Source organism: Sinocyclocheilus rhinocerous, unplaced genomic scaffold (assembly GCF_001515625.1).
Source record: "Sinocyclocheilus rhinocerous isolate Xijiao unplaced genomic scaffold, SAMN03320098_v1.1 scaffold267, whole genome shotgun sequence".
NCBI lineage: Eukaryota > Metazoa > Chordata > Actinopteri > Cypriniformes > Cyprinidae > Sinocyclocheilus > Sinocyclocheilus rhinocerous.
In genome coordinates, this window is record NW_015648513.1 from 29,948 (window position 1) to 32,294 (window position 2,347).

The 2,347-nt window shown below is 36.2% G+C and overlaps 1 protein-coding gene across 3 annotated transcripts in view; it reads right to left on the minus strand.

Annotated features, from left to right (window-relative positions):
- Nucleotides 1-202: 202 nt before the first annotated feature.
- Nucleotides 203-2,347, minus strand: part of LOC107709787 (tyrosine-protein kinase Fer-like) — a 64,936-nt gene continuing 62,791 nt past the window's right edge. For all 3 annotated transcript variants that reach the window (XM_016514408.1, XM_016514406.1, XM_016514407.1), the window contains 2 exons: nucleotides 1,145-1,267; nucleotides 203-714 (listed from right to left, as the gene is read on the minus strand). In XM_016514408.1, the coding sequence (XP_016369894.1) occupies nucleotides 578-714; nucleotides 1,145-1,267 (260 nt within the window). In that variant the 3' untranslated portion in view covers nucleotides 203-577. The remainder of the gene's footprint in view (nucleotides 715-1,144; nucleotides 1,268-2,347) is intronic.

Consider the following 2,347-nt stretch of genomic DNA (forward strand, 5'->3'; position numbering starts at 1 on the left):
TTCCAAACCAGCATGACTTTTTCTTTCCTCTGGAGAACACATTTTGAAGAATGTTTTGTCTATATAATGAAAGTGAATCGAGTATAAAACAACATTGGACCCAACTAACCCTCACTGATTGGACCAAAAACACTTTTCAAAATGTTTTTGTGTTCCAGAGAAGAAAGAAACGTTCTGCAGGTTTGGAACAACATAAGGGTGAGCAAATTATGACAGAATTTCATTTTTGGGTGAACAACCCCCCTTTTTCATGGGCGAGTACACAGGAATACTCAATGGCATACTGAATACACCTAATACATCTTACGTGCTTAACTGTTGCTCAGTTACCAAAAAAAAGGGGGAAATCTGCATAATTTTGACATCAGAGCAAAGCTGAGACCTCTCTCCATGCTAATGGCTCAAAACAGCTGGTGCATAGGCAGTTCACACAGTGATTATGTGACGGAGTACTCTTTAGTACAATAATAGCATGTCATTTCGAGGGCGAAACATTCGTTGTGTTTCTCTCTGCAGATTAGGGATCACCTGGATGTGAAGTATGAGTTTGGCCTTCCAGCCATTTCCTCATTAAAGGCTATTTTTTCTTGACAGAGGCCAGTTCTTTCTGAATGTCGACAAATTTGGGTCGATTCTCAGGCTTGTACTCCCAACATCTCTGCATGATCCTGTACACCTCATCTGGACACTTCTGCGGGCAGGCCATTCTGTAACCTGCATTACACACAAACCAACTTTCTGTCAGGGTTGATTCTAAATCAATAATTGACAGTGGGTATATGTTGACAGGATTATTAAAAGGCTAACAGAGATTGCAGGTTCTGTGAAGAACATAGTACTAAGGTACTGCACACTGTGTTGTACATTCTGTGCAGTACCTACTTTAAAAGAAAAAAATGTTGAATAGTATCCAGTTATTACAGAAATAAGTCAATTTTTAAATAATTTAATTTCATTAATAATTATGGATTTATTATACCATTGATTAATTAAAATGTAAAAATAAAAAAAGTAATAAAATAATACAATCTAAAAATAAATCAAATGTGATCAAACAAAAATGAAATGAAATCATTCAATTAATTAATTTAAATATCACATAAATCTGTCTGGATCATTTACTAAGAATGGAGTTGTTTTGTACCTTTTTCGACCTGTTCTCGTGCCTGCTGGTTGGTCATGCATGGGTAAGGACACACTCCTAGACTGAAGGTTTCCCACAGGAGGATCCCATAACTCCACACATCACTCTCTGAGCTGTATCTCCCTGGGATTTAAACAACATGTCAATCATCAGTCTGGATCCAACGTTAGAACTGACTGCTCGAAGAGCACAAATCAAGTACTTGAGTAAAAGTACAAAAGTGCTTCTTTTGAATGTACTTAAGTGTTAAAAGTAAAAAGAACTTCTAGGTCACAAGTGTACAAACAAATAACTAAATACACCACCAAATATTAAGACAAAAGAAAATGTGTGTAAATTGTATGGTGACAAATAGTATAAACATACAATATTAAAAAGAGCCCAAATGTGTTACTAGTTTTCTATAATTTGAAACTGTTACAGGAGTGGGGAAGATACATGGCCATTAATTGGTGTTATTTTAACGCTATCCACATTCAATGAGAGTAATGATCTAAATATGATAATCAATTACAACAATCAATTTAATAATCAGCATTAGTAGCCTACTGTTAATGCCATCAGTCACATACACTCAAGCTCCCAGGATCTCCCGGTTCTTGGCACATTTTGAGTCAGACGTGAGGACTCGCTCTGACTGGATCATTGATTCAGTGAGTTTTTGAAGAATGTGGGTAACCAAACAGTTTCTGGTCCCCACTGACTTCCATAGTTTTTAAATAAATATATATACAGTATATATATATATATACACACACACACTGTAGAAGTCAATGGGGACCAGAAACTGTTTGGTTACCCACATTCTTTCAAATATCTTCTTTTGTGTTCATTAGAAGAAAGAAACATTTACAGGTTTAGAACAACTCAATCACTTCACACCCATTATATTTGTAAACAGGATCATTTTATTAAGTGGTGGAAATAGCTTTAAAGGGGTCATATGATGTTGCATTATTTTGTGTATTTGGTGTAATGACGTGTTTATGTGGTTTAAGGTTTAAAAAACATTATTTTCCACATACTGTACATTATTGTTTCTCCTCTATGCCCCGCCTTTCTGAAACACGTCGATTTTTACAAAGCTCATCGGTCTGAAAAGCAAGGTGTGCTCTGATTGGCCAATTATCCAGTGCGTTGTGATTGGCTGAATACCTCAAGCGTGTGATGGAAATGTTACTCCCCTTACCATACTGTGATGCC